At 37.1% G+C, this 25,127-nt stretch overlaps 1 protein-coding gene across 1 annotated transcript in view; it reads left to right on the top strand.

Moving 5' to 3' along the window:
- The window catches only part of PREX1 (phosphatidylinositol-3,4,5-trisphosphate dependent Rac exchange factor 1), a 252,963-nt gene that overhangs the window by 202,490 nt on the left and 25,346 nt on the right, over positions 1-25,127 (top strand). Inside the window, exons 16-26 of the mRNA XM_070940036.1 lie at positions 1,848-1,990; positions 3,334-3,426; positions 11,221-11,369; positions 11,951-12,036; positions 12,224-12,360; positions 13,910-14,081; positions 15,601-15,788; positions 18,857-19,018; positions 19,696-19,906; positions 21,376-21,652; positions 24,113-24,316. Of these exons, the coding sequence (XP_070796137.1) occupies positions 1,848-1,990; positions 3,334-3,426; positions 11,221-11,369; positions 11,951-12,036; positions 12,224-12,360; positions 13,910-14,081; positions 15,601-15,788; positions 18,857-19,018; positions 19,696-19,906; positions 21,376-21,652; positions 24,113-24,316 (1,822 nt within the window). The remainder of the gene's footprint in view (positions 1-1,847; positions 1,991-3,333; positions 3,427-11,220; positions 11,370-11,950; positions 12,037-12,223; positions 12,361-13,909; positions 14,082-15,600; positions 15,789-18,856; positions 19,019-19,695; positions 19,907-21,375; positions 21,653-24,112; positions 24,317-25,127) is intronic.

Genomic DNA, 25,127 nt, shown 5'->3' with positions numbered 1-25,127 from the left:
CTGAGTTGTCGATTGAAAGGTCGGCAGTTCAGTGGTTTGAATCCCTAGTGCCGTGTAATGGAGTGAGCTCCCGTTACTTGTCCCAGTTTCTGCCAACCTAGCAGTTCGAAAGCATGTAAAAATGTAAGTAGAAAAAAAGAGACCCTCTGTGGTGGGAAAGTAACAGTGTTCCATGTACCTTTGGCATTTAGTCATGCTGGCCACATGACCACGGAGACGTCTTCGGACAGCGCTGGCTCTTCGGCTTAGAAACGGAGATGAGCACCTCCCCCTAGAGTCATGAACGACTAGCACATATGTGCGAGGGGAACCTTTACCTTTTAGTTCAACATTTGTCTGGCTTTGGAAAGGCTGCTATTATGTCAATATGGAATGTCTAATGAAATAACTGCAAGAAGGGGCAATGTGTTACTTATTTTTGTGCCTTCAAGTCAAACCCTTGGCAACCAAATGGCAATTTTGACAAGTCTATGCCGTTTTCTTGCAATATGTCTATGGAGAGTCTCAATCATTCCGGTCATGGTTGTCCCAAAGGTGTTTTTCCAAAAAGCAAGTGGACTTCTTGCAATGTTTTTCAGAAGTGGTTTTCTATTGATGTCTCCTTAGGTCTATGAGAGAGTGACTGGCCCAAAGTCACCCAGTTAGCTTCATATCTAAGGCAGGATTAGAACACGTAGTTTCAGGCCCAGTGTCTATAACCACTACACCAAACTGACTCTCCCTATATGATACAGGAATGTTGTTAGGACCAGTTCAGCAAATCTGAGTAAACTATAAAAATGGGTGATAAGTAGTGGTGGGATTCAGCCAGTTCTCACCACTTCGGGAGAACCGGTTGTTAACTTTCTGAGCAGTTTGGCAAACTGGTTGTTGGAAGAAATCATTAGGGCAGAGAACCGGTTGTTAAATTACTTGAATCCCACCACTGGTGATAAGCAATGCATCTGCTCATTCCTTTTTATATATCTTTCATAGATAATACTATTTCTGAAGCTATTAGTATATGACCTCCACATTCAAACTGGGTTGATGCATTTCAGACAAGTAAATGACTTTAGAAGTGTTGAGGGAGAAGAGCTGCAGCTGAGGAGTAAATTTAGCACTATGTCCATTTTCAGTTTTTCATGGAATGGGCTAGTCTTTGGAAGCCTCACAATGGACCTATGTTTACCAATTGGAATTTTTCCAAGCAATGGATGAAAAGCAGCCGTTGTTTTGTGTCCTCCCTTGGATATTTTAGATTCTGTGTCAGCAGTGTGAAAACCAGGCTCCTGGCTAGCTGCAGGGACACAGTGTCAGACATGATGCAAAGAGAACAACGTTTTCTCATTGGGGGCTAGCAGGACACAAACCATCAATTTATAGAGTTTGAAAATGGGGAGAGAGATAAGGAAAGGGAAGGAACTGATTTAAGCCAAAAACTTGCTTTGAACATTGTGTTTATGTTGGAGGAATCCTGTTAATTTCACACTGGGGTTTTCTCTGTAACTACAGTGTCAATTGTCTATTTTCCAGAAAGAAACATTGTTAATTTGATTTGATTTTTTTCCCCCCATCCAGATAGGACAAAGCACATGCTTCTAAGAAAGCTTTTTTGGAGAGTTATCTCAGGATGTAACGTAATGCCTTTCAGTGAAAAATGACCCCATTCATGGACATAACCCAAAGTTTAGCACCCAACCCCAGACATTTAAGGAGGACATTAAGGACTCTTTGGGAACCATATATAGCTATATATAAGACTGCAATGGCTGACATTAATTTAAGACTGTGACTGTACTTGTAGATTCATATAGATTTATGAAAGTAATGGCATGTTTTCCTGCTTCCCACTTTTTGGTCTCAAGTACTGGAGAAGAGTGAATTCAGAGATGAGTCTCAATACTTCCGTTTTCATGCTGATGAGGAGATGGAAGGTACAAATTCGAAAAGCAAGCCTCTGCGAAATGACTTCAAGCTTATTGAAAACATCTTAGCTAAAAGTCTGCTGGTAAGAAAAATAAATCCAGACAAATGCATTCAATTCTAACCAAAAACCTTGTAATTCTGACACATTGTGTGCCAGCTAATCTGTTGTGAATACAAAAACCTCATCTCTCGGCTCTGCTAGAGAGAGATTTTCAACTGCATATCCCTCTAAGAAAAAAAACTGAATGGATATTTTCCATAAGGTGAGGGCTATCCTATGAATCTTATTTGCATTAATGAGCTGAGATTACATTTAATACTAACTTTGTGGAACTCTGTTTTGGATTTGAAAGGAGTTTAAAATCAAAGGTTATTTATGCCGAAATTGTTTTGTATTAAGTACATCATCAGTATATCATATTTATAAATAATTTGCTTTGGTTAGCATCCCAACAATGCATGTTTGCTGAGGGTTAGCCACATGAATTCTGTTGAATTATAACTTAGGAAAAAGAACCCAAAAAAATCATTTGGTGCATTTTCAAACAATTCTGAAATCTTCCCAAATAAAAATCAAGTTGATAAATTTTCTCAATAGATCCAACTGACTCTAGAACATGGGTGTCAAACTCGCGGCATTACGTTGCCGTCACGTGATGTTTTGCAATTTTTTCCCCTTCGCGGAGCTGAGCGTGGCCTGTGTGTGACACAGCTGGCCCATGGGCTGCCAGTTTTGACATCTCTGCTATAGAATTTAACAGCTAGTAACTACCATTTGTTCAGCATCATTGTAATTTTGAACAGTTGCTAATAAATGGTTGTTAAGTGAGAATACCTGTAATTAATTACCAGGGAAGAACAGCCCTTCGGCCAAAGAGCTAAAAAAAAAGGCTTTTGCAGGGAGTAATGTTTTCTAATATAATTTGGCTTAAGAACCATCCTAATCCTTAATTTGATTAAGACCCTGTACAAACATGAAATTATCATGCCTACTATTAGTTTAGCTCTCAGCATCTCTGTATGCCAGTCACTGTCTTGAAGGCATCAATTATACATACTGAGCTGAAACAAGAAACTCTGCCTTTCTACTAGTATGGATGCAGCTTTTCTTAACAAATAATCACTTCAGTAAAAAGATCTCCATCATTCAGGAAAAAAAATAAGTAAAACTGTATCATTAAAGGCTAAAGAAAAATACGATTCTCCTCTTTTAATTTAGTTTAGTTTTTAGTTTACTGATTTTGTAATGGAAAGTAATGGAAAGAAAGGAACAATATTTTGTTTTTAGTTGATGTTGAAGTTTGGAAGAAAGAATTGGAATAGCAAAACTATTTGGAGCCAAATAGATTATTATTATTATTATTTTTGCAAAAAAAAAAAAAAACCTTGTGTGTTAAAGATTTTATTTTTTAATGTTGTTCCAAGGTTCTCCCAGAAGAGGATGACTATGGATTTGATATAGAAGAAAAGAACAAAGCCATTGTGGTAAAATCTGTTCGCCGAGGTTCACATGCAGAGGTAATAAGCACTTCTGATTTGTAACTATTTCCTCCTAAATAAATCGGCAGAGTTTCCTATGTTTTTAAAAAACAGTAAAACATGTAGCACCTTTTACAATGCCTCATTCATTTAATTGCCTTGGGGTACTGAAAAGTTTGGCACCCTCGGTTCTAGCATTTTTGGGGGAAAATTCAGTAAACTGCTGCTCTCAACTTAGTACACTCCAGATATGTTGGGGCTAAAATTCTATTAATTTCCCAAACACTAAGCCTTCATATCTGAAAGGCATCTGGTTATGAAAGTTGGTTGAAGTGATCAATAAAAGCCCAGAATAATATACCCTTTTGCAAAGGTAAAGCTATTTGCTATGAATCTGCGTTTCGATCTTCAATCATTGGAAGTGGTTTGCCTTTTTTTCTCTGCAGCAGAGCGATTAATATCTTTGGGGAAAGGATTAAGATCAGGAAACGAGAGTCAAATGAAAGGGTTAACTCCACAACCCACCTACAGAGCTATTTCCTCATTAAATTAATAGCCTTCGTAATTGCTTTGAAGTTAAAAATAAATTGCTGCAAGAGATCCTGATCACCAGCTTTCCCTGAAATGCTTATAGGGCTCGTAAGAAAAAAAAATGTGCCAACTGGAAATTAAAATACTATATATGGTAGTAATAATCATTTTCTGATGATCAAAACACTGATAATTGAGAATATACATGCTGAGCAGAGCATATTGAAATAGGAAAGGCTCTTTTGAATCAATTTCAACTCTTGATGATTATATGGGCATGGTTATGTAGTTACTTAAACAACAATGTGGAACTGGTTGGCTATTGCCTTCTTCCAGTTTCTTCAACTTCTCAGTCTAGTCTCCCAAATCTAAGATTGCCTAATGATCTCCTATCGAATAGCCAGGTCTGATTTGCGATAGGTGCTGACACCTGCTGGACTTACAGTGAAATAATCGAAAACAAACGTATTGAATGAAATTTAAGGGGCAGCATAACTTGAATGTCTCAGCAAGTAAGACCATGAGATGAGTGTATGTGTGCGTGAGATGTTCATTGAGGAGACAAAGAAGGTGGAAAAAATAAGCCCTCCTTGATACCAGCACTACTACACTGTAAGTGAACTTGTGAAGTGTAACTCTGGTCTAGCTGCATATTTGTGTATTTCGTATCCTCAAATTGCTCAGTAAACCAAGAAGTGTCCCGGGCTGCCTATAATTCAAGGAAGGATTCAGATGTTATGTCTATATCAGGGCTATCAAACTCCCGGCCCTCAGGCCAGATTGCTGGCCACACCCGGCTTAGCGAAGGGGAAAAAAGTCCCGATACATCATGTGATGACGCCGTGACGACATGAGTTTGACACCCCTGGTCTATATGCCAAATACAGATTACCAAATAACAGAGTTGGAAGGGGCCTTGGGGGTCTTCTAATCCAAGCTCAAGCAGGAAACCCTATACCATTCCAGACAAATTCCTGCCCAATCTCTTCTTAAAAGCCTCCAGTGATGGAGCACCCACAACTACTGGAGGCAACTTGCTTCATTGATTAATTGTTCTTACTCTAAGGAAATTTCTCCTTAGTTCTAGGTTGGATCTGTTTTTGCTTAGTTTCCATAAGTTTAATTCTTGCCTTGCCATCAAATGCTTTGGAGACTAGGTTGTCCCCCTGTTCTGTGACATCCTCTCAAATATTGGAAGATTGCTATGATGTCACCCCTAGTCTTTTCTTGGTTAGACTCACTAGACATACCCAGTTTCTGCGACTGTTCATCATACGTTTTAGCCTCCAGACCACTAATCATCTATGTTGCTCTTCTCTGCACTCCTTTTAGAGTCTCAACATCTTTTTTGAATAGTGACCAGAACTAGACACTGTATTCCAATTCCATAAAAGGGTTTAAAAAATTAACTGTGAACACCTGGAGGCCATGAGCTTGGGGAAATGTGACCTTTGCTATGAAACCTAGCTAACTTATTTGTTTGACTCTCTTGAAAGAATGTTTTTTTTAAACTAATCTAATCATTTCAAATGCTGAACTAAACCCTAGGTAGATCATCTCCTTGCAAAAGTTACTTGACTATTGCTCCCATTGGTCTCTCACTAAAAAGTCCCTGGTTTGCAAGAGATGATTAGGTGATGAGATGAATTATTTTCATGTAGAAGGAAGGAATTGCTGGATGGTTATCTTTTTATTTGCTAAGCATTTTCAGACCTGCTTAGTTTTCCAAGGGCGGCATTCTGCCTCCCAAGCAGTTTGTGTAAAATGATTGTGCTTGTCCGCATTCTACAACCTATTATCCTGTAGAAAGACTGAACTACAGTTCCTACCTCTAGACATTGGCCACGCTGAGTGGGAATAATGGGGGATGTACTTCAATCCATCTAGAGGTCATTTGGCTGGAGAAGATTGTGCTTGATTATCTATTTTGTCATGATTGTTAGTATCTGCTTAGGAAGTATTTTAATAGCTGAACTTCTCAATAAACCATTGGCTGACAAATCATTCTTTCAGTTTCATAGGACAGTCACCTATTAAAAGGGAATAGAAAAGGTTATAAAGGTAAAGGTAAAGGTTCCCCTAGCACATATGTGCTAGTCGTTCCCAACTCTAGGGGGCGGGTCTCATCTCTGTTTCAAAGCTAAAGAGCCATTGCTGTCTGAAGACGTCTCCGTGGTCATGTAGCCGGCATGGCTAAATGCCAAAGGTGCATGGAACGCTGTTATCTTCCTACCAAAGGTGGTCCCTATTTTTCTACTTGCATTTTTTACGTGCTTTCGAACTGCTAGGTTGGCAGAAGCCGAGACAAGTAACGGGAGCTCACCCCGTTATGCGGCACTAGGGATTCGAACCGCTGAACTGCCGACCTTTCGATCGACAAGCTTAGCTTCTTAGCCACTGAGCCACCATGTCCCCACAGAAAAGGTTATAGTTGCACACAATTTGACAAGTGTGTTTTTTAAAAAGGTATTTAAAAAAAAAACATTCCAAAAATCTTTTTGCTTCCTTTTCTTAAAATTTCGCTATGAACCATTGGCTCGGTTTCCATGACTTGAAATCTTGTGACAATAATATGTTATTCAATTCATTAATTGTGTTTTGATATTACAAAGCATCAAGCAAAAGTACCAGTTAAGTGGATAAAAATCATTGGCTAAAACCTCTGGTGGCTTGATACTCTCCAGTGAAAGGTATAAAATCTTGGTGATATTTATGGGATTGTAAAATCTTGGTAATATTTATGGGATTGTAAAATGCCACATTAAATAGTGTTTATTGCCGCTATATGACTAATAAGAGAAATAAGATATGGACTCATTTATATAGTCTTTTGTACCTCAAGCAATTCAGAAAACATATTTGAAGTCCAGTAGAAATTACAGAAAATATAGGTGATTGCATAATTCTTGCATATTGTATTCTCTAGTTTTGATTGTTTTGCATAACTGTGGTTATGGTAACCTTGCGCCAGGAACTTATTTATGACTTAGAAAATTTTTAGGAATGTTGGTTTTTTTCTCTTTAAAAATTCCAAAATTCTTTAGAAAACTTTGATCATTGTTGGTATCAAATGCTACATATTAAAACATATTCCACATAGAATTCATACTGCTCTGAAGTTAATTGAAGCAATTTTCTGATAAATTAAATAAGATGTAAGCATATGACCTGGAATTCTATTCTTGTAGAAAGGGACACCTTTTAATAATAAATATAATTCTTATATATAGAAGAAAAGTTACACAAAATATTATGTACGTCATGAGGATGAATATTCTTCCAATAAGACTTCAAAAGTGGACAGTTTCCCCTGTAACCTTTCTGTAGATCTTTAGCAAAAGAATCCATGCAAATTTAGTGCTCTTTCTGTTTATGTGTAGGTTATTCCAAATGTGCTTTCCCACAAAAATAATAAATTGGCATTGGTCTTGGAGTAGCTAGTAGTAATTTCATTAATTTATGTGCAACATTAATAAATGCCCAAATTAGTTGGGGTTCTTGGCAATAAATAAAAAATAAAAACAACAATAATTCACCTTTCAACTCAGAACATCTTGGAAAACAACCAACATCTACATTTCTCTGAAAAAGTATTCTTTCTGATTTTCTGAATTTCTGCATATTGTTGCCACTTAATATTATCATAATTATAAGTGGATCCTTTTGCTATCTAGAGGAAGTGTGAAGGCATTTTTTCATGGCCACATTATGGGTTCTTTCCTTAAATATCTATATATGTACATATGTACATATATATATACATACACACACACAAACATATATATATGTATGTATATATATATATATATATATGTTTTCTCAGGTTTTCGCGGGTGTTTGTATGTAGGTCTTTGGTTATTCGGGTCTTCACCCACGTAAAATTGGAAGTGTCTTGGCGACGTTTCGACGAAGTCTCATGAACACGAAGCCGAGAACACCAGCCTGAAGATGACGAATGAGACTTCGTCGAAACGTCGCCAAGACACTTCCAATTTTACGTGGGAGAAGACCCGAATAACCAAAGACCTACATATATATATATATATATATATATATATATATATATATATATATATATATATCGACATAAGTCATGCTGTCTCTATAGCTGACTTTTACTGTGCTTCCAGAGCGAAGTGAACCACTGCAATTATTAAGTGAATTAAGCCATCATTAGGCAAATCCAGCTTCTCCCACTGGCTTTGCTTGTTAGCAGCTTGCTGGGAAGGTCACAGATGATGATCACATGACTGGGACACTGCAACTGTAAAACACATGCTAGATGCTAAGCCTCTAAATTTTGATCATGTGACCATGGGGATGCTGCAACAAGTTATGTGAGGACCAATTGTCAGTCATTTCTTCTGGTACCTTTGCAACTTTGAATATTCATTAAACAAATGGACTACCTGTAAGCTACAGTAGGCAGATTTTCTTCTAATCTAAACTTGTATGAGATGTTCAATCCAAAAATCCCTCTTTAATTCATTAGCTTGGTGTGTTGGAAAAGAGCAGTCATTTATTCAAGAGAGACTGACTGGCCCAAAGTCACTTAGGCTTTGATACTTAAGACAGGACTACAGGATTGTAAAACAGGATCTCACAATCTCCTTAACCACTATACGAAACTGGCTGTCTATATTATATGAATATGGAACAGAACAGAACAAAATAACAGAGTAGGAAGGGACTTTAGAGGTTTTCTAGTCCAACTTCCTGCTCAGGCAGGAAACCCTATACCATTTCAGACAAATTGTTGTCTAATCTCATCTCATTCCACTGATAAATTGTTATTACTGTCAGGAAATTTCTCCTTGGTTCTAGGTTGTTTTTCTCCTTGATTAGTTTCCATCCTTTACTTCTTGTCTTGTCTTTAGGTGCTTTGGAAAATAGCTTGACTCCCTCTTTGTGACAATCTCTATATAGTACAGTACAGTAAAATACCAATAAAATGCAAATAGAAATACAGCATAAACTGCAGCAGATTCTGTCCTGAGTCATACGTTAGTATCATCAATAACAATTAGTAGTAATGACATTTATAAATGTCATCAATAAAATTCTTTAGTATGGTCAAAATAATTTATAATTTTTAATAATGATTTAATATTTGCAATAACATAGGGCAGCATTATGACTATCCTTATACTCCAATTAGGTGCTCAAGCCCACAAGAAGTCAGTTACTAAATTTATGGGGAGGGAAAAAATGTCCTGATACAAAACTGGATCACTCTTAATTCTTCTCAAATAATCTAGAAACCTTTTTCCCCGGAAGCTGAACACCTTTGTACCTTTTTCAGGCTTCTGCAGAATTTTTGGATTCATATTGCCTTGTCAATAGATGCTTTCAACTCTGGCAAATTGTTAGCTCTGTAGATGATTGAGTAAGTCTAGTTTGATGGAATTTATTTTGATCTGTGCTCGTTTCATATCAAATACAGTTGCAGACTGTCAAGATGAAAAAACAAACCAAGGCTTTTTCCCCAAACATGTTTACTTCTGTGCTTTGAGGAAACATTTGACAACCAGCTGTCTGAAACTTAATTTAATTGAATCCAACAGCTGTTTGATCTATGTCCATGCAAAAACTCACATAGGAAGCCAAATTCCAGCTAACTGTACCTGATTATTAGAAATTGAAATAGGGAATACAGTAACTCTCTCAATTAAATGCATTGTTTTAAATTTGCTGCCGCTTTTTGAAATTCCAGTTTGTGGCTAAATTTATTGTACACTTACATAGTGCAGCTTATTTACTAAATGAATGGTTGTGCATTGGTTCTTTTGTAAATCGTTGAACGTTATCTATAGGATTTCTAAGAAGATAACAGTAATTCTGGTAAATTAAAAAAATTAATTGATACCAAACCTAGAATGAAGCTTTGATTTTGGAGTCTTTTCCATTGTCACCCTTGTAGTCTTCTTCTCCCTAAATAAAGTCTCTTTTAAGTTGAGTTTGCATCCTGATGATTTCATGGACATGTCCTTGAGGTTTCTTTAGCAATAGTATGAAAGTAATTTTGCAATGCTAATCTCCAGATTTTATTTTCTGTCATCACACTCTTGACCTCCAGTATTTCCTGGTGATCTTCAAATTAGGTCCATCATAGCAAATCAAACAAAAGAATGTCAGAACATATGCCATGAACATAGTGTGTTGTCACAGTGTATGTTTTTAGACATAGTTCCTACTGTTCTTATTCTTGAGAGCCATTTATTTGTCCCATCTTTGCCCAGGTATAACAAGAATGTTTTATAATATACCCAGTGCTTTCTTACATTAATCAGACATTTATTGCACTAAAATTTGGTAAACATTCTTTCTTATAAAGCTTATCTGTTGATATGTCTCAGTTTTTGATAAGAAAATAGAGATGTCCAAAGCAAAACTTGGGGGAAAAGACACACTAACTGTCTTATCCGTGGGCTGTCAGTCTTCTGAATGGAAAATAACTTTACAACGACATAGTATGATTGACTTGTGGTGCCGGCGCGATGTGCAATAAGTTCACATGGTACAGTAGGATAGTGTGTTTGTTAGTAGGACTCACTGGGTTTGGGATTTTTTTTTCTTGTTTCTTTTACTGTCTTTCACTGTAAATTGTATTGGGTTGGGGGCAGGGGTGGGTTCCAAAATTTTTTACTATTGGGTCTGTGGGTGTGGCTTATTTTGTGGGCGTGGCTTGGTGGGGGTAATGTGACTGGGTGGGCGTGATCAACTTTTTAAAACTTATTATTATTGTTTTTTTACTTTTAAAACCATTTTTTCTACAACCTTAAGAGGTTGCAGAGAAAAATGCTTTTAAAAGCCTCTGACGATCAGGCAACTCAGCTAAGATCACCAGAGGCTTTTAAAGGCATTTTTTTTTCCTACAACCTCTTCGGCTGAAGATCCCAGCTGAGCCGCGCGATCATCAGAGGCTTTTTAAAAAAACTTTTAAAAGCATTTTTTCGGCTGAAGAGGTTGTAGAAAAAATGCTTTTAAAATTTTTTTAAAAAGCCTCTGATGCGTGGGCAGGGTAAGCAAGCGGCGACCGGGCCGGGGACTGGTTCGGAGGCATGGCCAGCCAATGTTATTACCAGTTCTCCGAACTACTACAAATTTTTACTACCAGTTCTTGTGAACCAGGAGCAACCCACCACTGGTTTGAGGGGGGGGGTGTGCATGAAGGGAGGCTCAGCCAATCTCATTGTACACATGTACTTGGACAATAAAGGTTTGAATTTAATTTGAATTCTGCTTTTTAATTCACATGTTTAATAATGCAGCACAGTTTGTAATATTTATGCATCATTTCAGATGGCGGGCTTGCAGGTTGGTCGAAAGATTTATTCCATGAATGAGGACCTTGTGTTCCTGCGTTCATTTCAAGAGGTTGAGACCATCTTAAACCAGTCTTTTTGCTCTCGGCGTCCTCTTCGACTTCTTGTGGCCACCAAATCTAAAGAGTAAGATCCTAGAAAAATACAGCCATGAGAAGATTCTTGTATGGGAAGCATATTCCAAGGGAGATAGAGAGAACACATGTGGATATGGACACAACAGATTTATAATCGTATGCCCCTGATTCAGAGAACAAATGTACCTATAAATCTGGATTCCAAAAGCATGACTCATAGACTTCTGTTAACCATAAAAGAGACTACGCAAGGTTTATCCAATGAGTCTGACTTAATAGCTTAAACATACACTTGAAATTGAATTGGGGCAAACATATATTTAACAATAATGAAATAATTCCCTAGTGCAACATCTTTAGCATAGAGTTTTCTGATACCATGTTCTTGATAATTAGTACTTCTTTATTCTTTCATTTGACTTTTGATAGTCTGTTAATTTTGGTAGTCTCACTTATAATAAACAGCATACTAGGAGCTGTGATTGATTGTTTTAGTTTTAGTTAGAGAATTCCCTGTAGAATATACTCCTAGATCTTTAGTGACATGGAATAACTTAAACAGAACATAATATCCGTACTTTGCCAGTCACAACTTTTGTCTTATTATGTAATTCCCTTAATTTTTGGCAGGATTATCAAAATTCCAGATTTCAATGACAAGTTGTGTTTCCAGATATGTGGAGAAGCACCACCCTATGTCCACGCTGTGGGGAGAGGTAAGGAAAAAATATGGACATGTGTCTTGTTGATAACACTAACCACTTGTTGGTAAATTGTCATCTCAAAAATATTAACAAGGAAAGCACAGCATTTTACACTGTATTTTATATATTACGTAAACACATTACCTATCTATCCTGTTATTGAGAAAATCTGTTGAGATTCTCTTGTCTGCCCTCTAAGGATCAGAAGCAGCAGCTTTGGGGCTTCACCCAGGCCAATGTGTCCTGAAAGTAAATGGAAATAATGTGATGAATGAAAATTACACTGAAGTCCTGGATCACTTTTCATCATACAGGAATAGGCAGCAGGAATTTCTGGTGAGTAAGTAGGTTTGTGAAGGAAGGGATGGGTTTTCTTATAGTGTATTTTCTTACAATGATTTGGGAAGGGAGAAGAGAAAAAATACCTTGTGATGAAACTAATCTGCTAAATAAATGCTTTAATAACCTTTCTTCAGCTGTTCAGAAGTAAAAAAATCATATATTTCTTTCAGTCACAAGTATTCTGACAGATACAACAGATAACTTCCATTTTAGTTTGCTTGGATAAACCCTGCTAACAAAGCCCTAGATTTGTTTGTGCTCTTCCTTAGAAATTACAAAAGGGAAGCTGTCCTTCAGTTGAGATCAACTCCTGGCAATGTACAAAGACAGATACAACACATACAGAGATTTTGACTCAGGAATGGTTTGCTATTCTCTTCTTCCAGATGGTGCCATGAAGAATATTGGTTGTTTTGTGAGAAGGTGAAGGAAGAGAACAAGGGAAATTGAGTACAAATGCAGGAGGCTTAATTTAGTTTCTGTAGGGGTCATATAAATCCACCTGTTTATCTTTTTTATATCATGTATCCGTTTAAAAATTTCAAGTGTAGAGAATACACGGAATATATGTACTGTAGCTCAGGGCTAAATTCTTGGATTCACTGTGTCCTTTGAGCTTGGCTGTTTTTCTGCAGATGTTTCATTTGAAAGCTAAATAGCATCATCAATGCAGCGGGAAGTGGAATTTGCTGGTTGTTTATATTTTGGAAAGACTGTCAACATTGTAGACTAAACCAAGTCCAAAGGTGCAAGGGAGTTTCTGAAAGCTTAGCATTCAGGCAATTCAGTCACCAGCAGACATTTAAGGGTAAGCCCCATGTCTATAATTTTTTTTAGAAAAGGTAAAATCAAAAGCCAAAGAAGAAAACAAACAGGCCAGTGTAGTGAATACTCAGATAAGCAGGAAATAGTGAGAAAGAAAAGAAACAGCATCCTAATCAAGGAACCACCATAGGAGAAATCCTTACCCTCACCAAGATTGCAATACACAGGTAATTCTCAAAATACGGTTATAATGGAGTGTAGACATCATGGCCATAAGTGGTGATGGTCGTAAATAGAATTATCCATAAGATTGACTCACTTTTACAACCCTTTTTATGGCAGTCATTAAGCAATTATTAAGCCACAGTTGATAGCAAACCAATGATTTGCCATGGCCCAGTTTTGCCAAAAAGTGGAAGTAAATGTTGGCAAAAATGTGGGATGCTACAAGTGGCTGTAAATGCAGCCTGGTTGCCGAGCGTTCAACATGCAGTCCTTTGACCTTGTGTTTGGGGAGCAGCCATTGGAACTGGGTCATAAGGTTTGTCGTAACTTTAAATGGTCGCTAAGCGGCCAGCCATAAGTGGAGAAGTACCTGTAAACAGCTAGGAAACTAGTAAACAGTTAATGAAACTATTGCAAGAAAACAACCAAGGTCTAAGAAGACAAAATAAAGACAGTATACAATGATAACAATAACCAATGGTAAATCGTCTTTAAAGCCAGTGCTTGGTGAATTATTCAGTCTGATATTCTGTTATTCCTGCTTTCCTGGAAGGGTTTCTACCAATGGGTTTACAGAACGCATGAAAATGCTGAAGAGGAGAGAGCTCTTCAGGCAGCTTCAAACTCATACCTGAATGGAAGTCATTCAGAGATGCTTAAAGGAAACCTCTCAATTGAAGAAAATTCAGATCTTGATCCCCTTAATGACAGCCAGCAGGAGGAAGGTATGGGAAAAACTTATTCTATGCTAATAGAGAAAATGACCCAGGTAGCTTTTTTTTCAAAAGGGAGAAGTTCTTTTTGAATGATATATTGTGTGCTTTACATTCAGATAGTGTGGATATTGCCATCTCCTCCTAAAAAAAGAAAAGAGAGAAACAGAGAACTTCTAAGCAACTCCAGAGAAATTAGGTTTTCTGACCAAAGTAGGCCTCAATGTAAAGTAGTTTCATATGTCTGAATTATACTTCATGGAATGATGTTATGAGAAGGAAAAAAAAAACCTACTGATGCAAGGAGAAAAACACAATTATATATAACTGAACTGTTCCAGACACCTGTGGGTTATTTGGAAATCAAGTGCTAAAATTGTCTGCAAGGGACATTTAAAAAAAAAAGATTTCCAGTCAATTCAGGACCTGTTCTGGAAGCAAATGGAGAGATATTTATCTTTTGCTGGTATAAACACAAGCTTCTTACTTCTGTACAAATGTGAGGCAGTAGCAAAAAATCAGGTAGATCAATTACGCACTAGAGAAAAATTACTAATCTCCTGGAAGTGATGGTGCAGGATAATTGATTTGGTAGATGCAATGCCAAGCCACAAACCAGCCTAATTACATAGTGTCTTGGCATGTCCACATCTGTCATAGTGAGCAATGTGGTTGTGGTATTTTTAAAAACAGAATTATTGTATTCAGTGTGCCACGTAAGATGCCAGCTCAGGCCTATCTCTTTTAGCTGGTTACCTAAATTGGAAGTGATATACTTGCAGCTAATCTGTGGGATTCTTAACAAATATGTTGTCAAGAAATGGGCTATAACTATGAGCCAGATAAAAAGGGAAAGTTTATTTAAGACATCTGATCCCTGTTTGATATTTTGTCTACGTGGCTTCCCTCTGAAAGGAACTACACAGCTACACTGAGAGCAAACTTTCTTATTTACTATAAAACCAAATGTTTATCAAAAAAAAAAAACAAAAAAAACGATCAATCCAACCCTAACCCTTCATAGTACGGAGGCAAAGTTTTAATTTGTGACAGAAGAAGAGGAAAAATTGAGATAAAACTTTTAAATTATATATGATAAAACCGCTGGGATTGGATTGGACAATCCTAATAGCATATTCAGGAAAGCTGGGCTCGGATTGTTGCTGAGCACCACAGTTCTGTGAAAAATAAATTGCCACTTTCAGATGTTCCAAATGTTTACAGATCTTTTATCACTGTGTTTCCTGAGCTTCATGTGAGTCTTACTGGTATATAAAGGGAGTCAATGTCAACAAGTAACATTGATCTTAAGATTTGTTCATATGTGTTTATTATGAAACTCATAAATGAAGAGAGTAAATGAAGTATAGCTATTAATATAGCTATTAATATCCAATAAATAAATAAACCACCATTTATTCAATGTACATGCTATTTCTACAAATATGGACAAATTGTGTCAACAGGCTATACAGACAGTCGTCTTATCTCTGTTTCTATAGTATTGTAATAATTAAACTTTGATTTTCAGACTTGCCCCTTCAGACTTTTGACTCTCCTCTAATTATAAGAGAAGACACCAATTTTATAAGTCTAACAGTGGACAATATCCATCTAGAACATGCTGTTGTTTATGAATACGTCAGCACTGCTGGAATCAAGTGTTTTGTCCTGGAGAAGATCATTGAACCGAAGGGGTCCTTCATCCTCACAGCAAAGGTTTACATCACTGGGCATTATTTTCTATTTTCTCAATTCAGATTTCAGGTTTTTCCTTTTCCTGTCTCTGGAGATTAAGGATGGATAAAAATTAAGTCAGGAGTAATATGTTTTAATAAAAGTGGATTAAAATGCAGGTTTCACTGAATAGATATTTTTGTTGATGGTAGATATTTTGGTTGTAGCTTTTAAGATTTCTCTCTCTGGAGTAAGAGCTTCCCAGAGCTAGAGAATAACCATGGAGAAGGTATATTAACTTGGTAAAAATAAATTCCAACTATTTTATTTACATGGCTTCCTGCAGTTGAAAACTCTAGGTCCTGAAAATGCAGAAGTCTCGATAGCTGAGTTTGCATGTTTTTACTATAACAGCTGGACTACACAGTGATAATTATTAGGAGGTTTTGTGTTTTAAGTCAAAAATACATTAGTAATGCAGCATGAGGAAGACATTAAACTTCATTTTTAAAAAAATATAAGACACATTACAGCATTAATTGATAAAATATTTCCAAAGTATCAAAAATGAAGTGCAAAACAGAATCTTAAAGTAGAAAGACTATCATAAAAAAATTAAATTAAAATTCATAGTTATAGATTGAAATACTATGCCTAAATCCAGTATGCTTAGAAGACTTTTTAGCAGTCCAAACAGAAAAATTAAAATTTCAACTTAACAATGCTTTCTGAATGGCTTTGTTTGATGAAAATATGCAATCAAGGAAATTGGAATTAGGGAATGACTAATAGCTGCATTAACTAGGAGGATGGTTAAGATCAACACATTAAGGGCAGTGGGTTGAAGAAAACAGCCTTAGAGAAGCAATCCAATCAGTTGCATGCAATCAATAACAAAAACCCAATTTTTCACCCTACCATTTGACATCTCATTCCTGATTGAAGTAAGTAGAGGAGATAAAGTTGGTGTGTATAGTTATAATATATTCCTGCAAGTCTTGTATCCAACAACACTTCGAGTTGATCTTGGAGCCTAGACTCACACATTGCAACAATATCTAGCAACTACTATATGAAAGGAGGAATCACAGTGGCTAGACTAAAGTTTGAGAAAAATTAATGGTTCTCTTGCTGAGCTTTGGAAGCCTTTGATTAAGACCTATTCCCTGAACTTCTAGAAAAGGTTATAGAGTTGATACAGTAAACTGTAGAATTTGTGGTATGTGGAATGTATACCATTAATTGTCATGTTGTGGAGGATTTTTTTTAAGCTAACCATCAATCTGTTGACTAATCAGATCAACATGCTTTAAGTTCATCACCTGGCCCAGTAAATTCTTAGACTGTGGAAAATAAACTACCCACAATTACAAAAATTTAGTCAACTAGGTGACCTAGTGACTGTAATTCCACTCTTTGGAAAATAAACCCCATGAATTTTTGTTCTAAAGAAGTTTCTAGTGGATTGGTAGTAACATTGGCAGTATAGTATTTCATTCAGACTCTCAAATTAAAAGAAAAGAGTACCAAAAATCAAGACGTAAGTTGGTTTTTCTTTTTAAAAAACAACCCTTTCCACCCCTCTGTGTTATGATTTAGTAAAATCTAATTTTGAATGCAGGGACTGTGTTACTTTCATTGATATGCTTCTGAAACCTTTTGTGGTTTAAGAGCGAAGCATAGTATAATAGAAGGAGGAGGAGTTAAAAATTTAAGTATTTGCAGTTAGTGCAATTTCAATAGAAATATGTGTAGAGCATTAAACGTATTTAGTAGTAACAAGTAGGTGCTCTCACTGTGCATATCTAAAAATGTTGTTGCTCAGTTGGTATAGTGTTTTTTAAAATTTTAGTGGAGATGTAGAAATGTGATGGGAAGCAATGTTTGCAGCAAAGCGTAACAATCTTTCTTTCAATCATATTTATGGCCTAATTGCAAAAGTAACTAGTGACATATTTGTAGAGTATTTTTAGACTTTCCTTTTTCATAAAGGAGTTCTAGTGTTAATAAAGACTAGGGAAATAGTAAGATCTGGTTGGAAATAGTGAAAAGGGGAAATTGCTTCTCCTGTGATCACAGTTTCCATGTTATACTTGTGATCATCAAGAGGCAATTGGAACATTTAAAACTTCTATTAAAAGTCACCCATCAGCAACAAGCCTGTTTAGTTATTTAATTAATATCTTTCTGTTCTATTTCCCATTATTGTAACTCTCAAAATAGATTACGACAATTAAAACAATAAATATAAACCATTAAAGGTATGAGATTCACTTTAAGAGGTGGAAAAGGAAGAGAAAACCAAAGCCATTCATGCGACATGCATACAGATGCTTAAAAGTTTTTGTGAACAGACATCTCACAAGGGGTTGGATGGCATCACAGTGGAAACCTGCCTGCATGAAACTGCAAAAGGATTCTCTGTCTAAGCAGATAGAGCTTTTAATAAGATGAGACACTGCTTGAGTTTATTCATTAAATTTATCTGCCATCCATCTCACAGTTGCAACAACTCTAGGTGGCTTACAAAATGATAATATAAAATGATCATTTAAAAAAAAAATAGAGACTAATAACCAAGAGGATAGATGATAGAGGGGTTGGGTACCTACTCTCTACCCCATCAGGACCCCCTGGTCCACCACCTCCACCTGGGCATTTTCCCGAAGGCCAGGAGGGTGGGCCTGACCTCACTTCCAGTAGCAGAATATTCCAAAGAATGGGGGCCACACACACACACAGATTCTTTGGCAAACAGGACCTGAAGTTCCCTTTCTGGAACAAGTAGGATGAGCCAATCCTATTAGGGTAAGAGGACTATTTAGATATCCTGGAGTCATGCCATTTATTTTAAGAAAGTTGGATCTTTGGTAAAAAACCATATCACGGGGCACCTAGTTCGGGAACAATGCATTCTGCTGAAGTGTGTACTCCTGTAGAAATATTAGCCCAAGCAGTTTTTTTTGGTTCAAAGGATGAAGGAATTATATTGACTTGATATGCTTTCTTTAGAAAGATGTCATTTTGTTGACATTCCAGTGCTATATGTCCTTAGCAACCTGTGTCACAATAACCCAACTGAGGAAATCTATATATTTTTCCTGCTTTAGATTTTGGAGGCTTTTGCAACAGACGACAGCAACTTTGTGAAGAATTGCAGGAGGCTCATGTCCCTCAGCAATGCAGTGGTCACCATGCCACAATATGAGTTCCGGCAAATTTGTGACACAAAGCTAGAAAGCATCAGCAGAAGAATTGCCAGTTATCAAGAGGTAGGATAATAATGCACAATCTTATGTGCCAAACAGCACAGTGATGACTTCAACTAGTATGCTTTCAGGACCTTAACAACAAGGTTTATGAGGGTAGGTGTGTACATATTCAATTACATATTTTCAATTTTCAATGGGTTTATTGTTTTTGTTGAGCAGGCAAATTCATAGTAGCATCTCATTATAGAACACCCACATTCATACACTGAGCAGCCTTTGCATATTCATATTAAATTGCAAAATTGAATTTCCTATTAATTACATATGTTTAGTCCCTAACTGCTTTATCCATCCAATAGGTGATTATTGACATTTAGTATGTTTTTAAAACGTTGCAGTTACACATCTAAATCTATCTACTTTTTGTTTCTTTTAAGTGATCTTTTCAATAACATTGATTTGCAGATCAATATTCTGTCACAGCTGTTTTTATTCATATTCATGTTCTCCCCCAGGAATTTATGAGTATTTTGATTGTTACTTATGCAACATGGATTTATGTCTTGTGAATATATTTTTCCCTCTTTGGATCTTTCTAATTATTGAAAACTGCCCATAGAACTTAATTACTCTGGTGGGTGAAGTGATTATGGAAGAAAAAAAGATCTCAGGTACATGTTATTTTATGAATTAATGTGCTCCTAATAATGGTATAAACCTCTTTTTTCTTGCTCTAGTTTGCAGATGAGTTGAAAATGAAAGTCAGCCCATCATTCAAACGAGCCACAACAGAGCTTCACCCCTTGTGCAGCATGGATTTCTGCCCTACCAACTGCCACATTAACCTCATGGAAGTGTCATACCCCAAAAACACTACCTCAACGGGAAGGTCATTCAGTATTCGCATTGGACGGAAGCCTTCTATTATTGGACTTGACCCAGAACAAGGTGTTTAATAACAATAAGACCTTCCCCTGGAGTGAAATGATTGACTGGAATTAAGATTGCATTAAAAATAATTCTGCTAAAATGTCAGACAGGCTTTGAAGTTTACATTGGAATATTTGACTGTCATATGAAGTCCATAGGCAGTCCAGAAACAATCTATGGAGAGGGAGTGAACATAGTTAATACCAGGGGTGGGATTCAGCCCGGAGGAGGCCGTTTTCGCCCTCCAGGAGGCTCGAGGAAAGCCTCCGGAGCATGGGGAGGGCAAAAAATGGGCTTACTGGAAGTACTGGAAGTATCAAAATGGGCCCGTTTCTGGCTTCTGGAGCCTAGGGGAGGCTGTTTTCATCCTCCTGGAGGCTTGAGAAAAGCCTCTGGAGCCTGGGGAGGGTGAAGCACCACCCCACCGCCGCCGCCAAGGTGCAAGAAGCAGACTAGGCCACACCCCCGTGTCCACACCCACCCAGCAACTGGGCAGAGAACTGATTGCTAACATTTTTCAATCCCACCTGTGGTTAATACCCTACACATGACAATAGCCAGAACAGAACAGATTTTCTCTGTTTTTATTTAGAAGGAATGGTTTTCTTACCTTAAAAGATACTGAATGGCTAAAGAGTTCCATCATTGTGCATATCTCTTATGGCCACCAGGCTTGGAATTTGTAAGCAGACAATTAAATAAAATTCATCTTAATTGCTGTTTTCTAATGCATTTTTCTGAGAAATTTCCTGTGATGCAAAAGCTATTGAAATACTGGCACCAGGGAAGAGAGGTTCATTGGTCTAATTAACTGTTAAGGGAGCTCTGGTAAGCTTCCATATATCTATTAGCTTTCTATTAGTTTCAACTATGTACATGTCACATATAAAATTCTGATGGTCTTGATGAATTTTGATGAGTCTTCAGAGGTTCTTCAGTGGTTAGATAGAAAGTGTACAACAGGACTCTTTAACACTTTGTTTCTAAATTATGTCCATCAATCAATCTTGTTGTTTGCCTTTATTATTTCACAATTGGTTTGACATAAATTATATAGAAAGCTGCTGTATGCCAGACAGTCATTTGACTCAAATTAGCAACAGACCTTTAGTATTTTAGGGATGCTTTCAGATTTTTTTTGCATGCAAAACCTCTTCCTCTTTTTCATCATTAATATAGTAAATAGTAGTGGCTCAAGGAACTTCCCATGCTCTTCTGGGGTAAAGTATTTTTAATGGTCTATTTCCAACAGTCTGTACCGACACTCACCCCTAATCTTAAATCTTAGCTAATTATTTAAGAATTCCATCAAACACGCTCGGTTTTATTGCATTTTATTGTGCATTAAAAACAACCAGTTTAATAATAAGGCACTGTTGCTCAGCATATTTGAAAAAAAGCAGTTTATTTAGCATATTAAAATAACTCAAATGCTCATCTTTGAAAAGCTGTGGTTTAAGCTTGAACAGTTTTTTAATGTTTAACAGGAACCTTAAATCCCGTCTCATACACTCAGCATTGCATCACGACTATGGCTGCGCCATCATGGAGATGTTTGACTCCAGAAAATGAAGATCTCAACCCACATGGACAGTATGATGGTTACTATGGGCAAGAGAATGGAGGAACCACTCAGGAAGATAGAGGTCTTGCTTTTCTGTTGAAGCAAGAAGATCGGGAGATACAGGACTCCTACTTACAGCTCTTCAACAAGCTAGATGTAGCAGTTAAGGAAATGAAACAATATGTCCTTCAGATACATAAGTAAGTTGGATAGTGGGATTTCTTTGGTGGGGGGTGTAGGGAGGTTTATAGGAGTATAAGTAGTTCTCGATTTAGGACTACAATTGGGACCAGAATTTCCATTGCTAAGCAAGGCAGCGGTGAAATTAATTCTGTCCAATTTTACAACCTTTTTTTACCCTGCTTGTTAAGAGAATCACTGCAATTGTTAAGTGAAGAATATGATTGTTAAGCTAATTGTACTTCCCCCTTTGACTTTGCTTGTCGGAAGATGGCGGGAAAGATGGCAGATGCCAATCACATGACTCTGGCATGTCCCACCTTTACAAATGCATGCCAATTGCCAAGCAACCAGAATTTGATCATGTGATGTGGGGATGCTGGAACTGTTGTTAGTGTGAGGACTGCTTGTAAGTCACTTTTACAGTGCTGTTATAACTTTAAACAGTCCCTAAATAAATATTTGGAAGCCAAGAACTACCTGCGTATATATTGGTTTTATTGCTAGGTTGTAAGCTGCCTAGAACTTAAGTTCTAAATTGGGATAGCTGTACAAATGTTTTAAATACAATAAAGATAAATAAAATGGTTTGCTTTTCATGTTGATTTCTGACTCCAGGCAGGACACAGAATTAAATAACCTAGCAACACCATCTGTAATGGAGCCTGCCCATCACAGTCATAAGTCACGACTGATGCAATTTTATAACCTGTTTTGCAGTGGTTGTTAAGCAAACGAGGTGGCCATAAAGCAACTGCCACCATTTTTAATGAAACTGATGTTTCACTATGGGCACAGTTTTGCTGGAAGTAAGTGCCAAACTGTGTGCAAAATCGTCATAAAATAACACCAGGAGGCTGCAAGAGCTATAAATGCAGCATTGTTACCAAGTGCCCAAACTTTGGTCACATGACTGCAGGGGATGCTTAACCACTGGAATTTTGAATCTGAGGTTAGCCATGGTGGTGCAGTGGTTAGAGTGCAGTACTGCAGGTTACTTCTGCTGCCTGCCGGCTGCCTGTAATTTGGCAATTTAATTCTCACAAGGCTCAAGGTTGACTCAGCCTTCCATCCTTCCAAGGTTGGTAAAATAAGGACCCAGATTGTTAGGGGCAATATGCTGACTCTGTATACTGCTTAGAAAGGGCTGTAAAGCACTGTAAAGCAGTATGTAAGTCTAAATGCTATTGCTATTGCTATAAGTAACCTCAAGATGGTCCATCATAACTCTGAACAGTTGCCAAGCAACTGTTATAATTCAAGGAGTACCTGTATTTGATTACAGGTTGTCAGAGAAATTCAATTCTGAGAAATTCAATTCAATGCAGAACTAGAAACTTTCAGACAATTTTAATTACATCGATCTGGGAGGATGTTATCTGTCATTTTGTTTTTTTATGCAAAAGTGAGATTTTCCTTATGTAATTCATTTGAGTGGCTAAATCTTACATGCTTCACAAATATTTTGCAGAGATTAAAATGTACTCTTATTTCTATGTGTCTGTTATAAGCAAAAGCAGAGGTAGTCCTCAACTGACAACAGTTCATTTATTGACAGTTCAATGTTACAGTGGCACTGAAAAAAAGCGACTTATGACCATTTTTCACACATATGACCGTTGCAGCATCCCCATGGTCACATGATCAAAATTCAGATGCTTCGCAACTGGTTCATATTTATGACGGCTGCAGTGTCCTAGAGTCATTTGATCAGCTTTTGTGACCTTCTGACTAGCAAAGTCAATAGGAAATCCAAATTCACTTAACAACCACTTTACTAACTTAACAAACGCAATGATTCACTTAACAACTGTGGCAAGAAAAGTTGTAACAAATGTTTCACTTAGCAACATAAATTTTGGGCTCCATTGTGGTCATAACTCGAGGACTACCTATGTTTTCATGTGACTTTTTCTCCTCCCTGAATTCTTTTATAAAAATCTTTCATTTAATGTATCATTTGTCCGACCTTTCTCTCCAAAACAGAATTTTCTCCAGGATCAGTTGTACAGTTTTTCTTCCATAATGCTTCCTCAATATATTTCAAGGTGATAAATTTAGATTATAATTGAGTTATAATTCATAAAGACTCGCAAGGGTTCAGCGCACATACTTGTAGGTTGCCTCCTTGCAAGGTTGTGGCACAGTATCTAAAAGTTACTCAAAATGCTGACTGCAACAATTAAAACATAATCTATTAAATACTAGGACAAATAAGGTTGCCACCTTCATAGTTAAAATGAATAAACTCACAGTTGAGTATCCTTAGGAGGATCATTTCAGAATCATAATGCTTTCACTAAGTTCTAGCTTCAGTCAGCACTTTAATGCAGATGCTCTGTTTTTTTTAAAAAAATGAAGTGCATATGGGACTTTACAAAACTCCATTCAATATGAGCCTATGTACCTTAGGAAAATAACTGTATCCCTCCTGGACATAGGTTTTACCTTTGTTATCATAACATTTTCTATACTTGCAGGCTTTTGTCGACTATCACAGAACCAACAGCAGAAGAATTATGTGAGCCTCCCTCCACAGAGGAGATATCTTCCACTTCTTTGGTTGCAGATGAAAGTGACATTGACAAAGTAGAGCATGGCATGAAGAAGGTGTGCTTCAAAGTATCTGAAGAAGACCAGGAAGACTCTGGGCATGATACAATAAGTTTCAGAGATTCCTACAGGTAAGCCCTGTGAAACCGTCTGCTTGGAAGGAAGTCAAATGATACCTAGAAGAAAATGAAGGGCAACTAAGAAAGGGTGAAACTTCTGACAACCATTTTCAGCCATTATTTTCACTATGGCTTTGGAAACAATTTTTGGAAACAAAGCATTATGGACTCTGCGTGTATGAACACATAATTGCTTAAAAGTACATATTTGTGCGTTTGTGCCTGTTTGAGTTTTGTTAGAAAATGTCCTGTATGAGTACAGAATGTCCCTTTGTCCTCTACTATATCTCTTATTGTCATGGAGGAATTCATACATACAATACATACATAAAATATGCCCAAGTTTTGAACACAAAGGAATACCTCATGTATATTCTATAAGTCAGTGGTCCCCAAACTTTCTGGCTCTGTGGACTAGCGATGGTGGCGGGGTGGGGGCCAAAGGGATGGTTTTACACACACATCCGCCGCTTACACAAATGGAGCTTTGCGTTCTCATGCACTCGTGCACTCGCCCACCACTTATGTGGCCCAGACTGGGGACCCCAGCTATAAGCAAAAGAAAAAAAGGATGAGGTTTAAGGTTCACTATTCTTTAACTTCATCAGATGTGAATTTCTATATTATAGAGTTTATGTATCATTACATATAATTTTTTCTACACAATATTCATAATCCTTCTAAATCTCTGCAGTATTTCTTCTGATACAGAGTGCATGTAATATCCCTAGGCAAAGTTAGTTTGATTTTCTCAGGAACTTTTTTTAGTCCTATTCTCCTGAGGCAGAAAAGCATATCTGTCTTGTCAATTCCTCGAAAAGCA

The sequence above is a fragment of the Pituophis catenifer genome, unplaced genomic scaffold, assembly GCF_029215685.1.
Source record: "Pituophis catenifer annectens isolate HBS135680 unplaced genomic scaffold, rPitCat1.0.hap2 SCAF_3, whole genome shotgun sequence".
NCBI classification, from domain to species: Eukaryota; Metazoa; Chordata; class Lepidosauria; order Squamata; family Colubridae; genus Pituophis; species Pituophis catenifer.
Note: the sequence above shows the minus strand (reverse complement) of the source record. Positions and strands in the feature narration are given on the sequence as shown.